This window comes from Aptenodytes forsteri, unplaced genomic scaffold, assembly GCF_000699145.1.
Source record: "Aptenodytes forsteri isolate BGI_AS27 unplaced genomic scaffold, ASM69914v1 Scaffold1168, whole genome shotgun sequence".
NCBI classification, from domain to species: domain Eukaryota; kingdom Metazoa; phylum Chordata; class Aves; order Sphenisciformes; family Spheniscidae; genus Aptenodytes; species Aptenodytes forsteri.
This window is the reverse complement of record NW_008794847.1, coordinates 12,921-13,699: the sequence shown is the minus strand read 5'-3', so window position 1 is coordinate 13,699 and position 779 is coordinate 12,921. Positions and strand designations below refer to the sequence as shown.

The window sequence follows — 779 nt, the reverse complement described above, 5'->3', positions numbered from 1 at the left end:
TTCCCCCCCTTCCTCCCCCCTCAATTCCCGCCGATAGAAATAGCTGAAGTTGGAGACGATGACGGGGACGGGCAGGGAGATGGTGAGGACGCCGGCGATGGCGCAGAGGGACCCCACCAGCTTCCCCCCGACGGTGACGGGGGCCATGTCACCGTAACCCACCGTGGTCATGGTGACCACGGCCCACCAAAAAGCTTGAGGGATGGAGGTGAAAGAGGTGGCGGCGTCTTCGGCCTCGGCGAAGTAGACGGCGCTGGAGAAGAGGACGACGCCGATGAGGAGGAAGAAGATGAGCAACCCCAATTCCCTCATGCTGGCGCGAAGGGTTTGTCCTAAAATCTGTAAACCCGTCGAATGCCGGGATAATTTGAAGACCCGGAAGACCCGCACCAAGCGGATGACGCGGAGGATGGCCAAGGACATGGCGGGTTGACCGACGCCGCGTTGCTGCGCCAACTCGGTCCCCAAAGCGACGAAATAGGGGGCGATGGCGATCAAATCGATGAGGTTCATGGCGTTCCGGAAGAAGGCGGTTTTGCTCGGGCTGGCTAAAAGACGGACCAGGAGCTCCAAGGAGAACCGTGACCGACGCCGCGTTGCTGCGCCAACTCGGTCCCCAAAGCGACGAAATAGGGGGCGATGGCGATCAAATCGATGAGGTTCATGGCGTTCCGGAAGAAGGCGGTTTTGCTCGGGCTGGCTAAAAGACGGACCAGGAGCTCCAAGGAGAACCAACAGATGCATGGTTTCCACACCACGAAGAAAGGATCGGTCAAACC

The 779-nt window shown here is 59.8% G+C and overlaps 1 protein-coding gene across 1 annotated transcript in view; it reads right to left on the bottom strand.

Annotated features, from left to right (window-relative positions):
- Positions 1-12: 12 nt before the first annotated feature.
- The window catches only part of LOC103895026 (potassium voltage-gated channel subfamily A member 7), a gene marked incomplete at both ends in the record, with an annotated part of 6,158 nt that continues 5,391 nt past the window's right edge, over positions 13-779 (bottom strand). Inside the window, 2 exons of the mRNA XM_019470813.1 lie at positions 13-567; positions 714-771. Of these exons, the coding sequence (XP_019326358.1) occupies positions 13-567; positions 714-771 (613 nt within the window). The remainder of the gene's footprint in view (positions 568-713; positions 772-779) is intronic.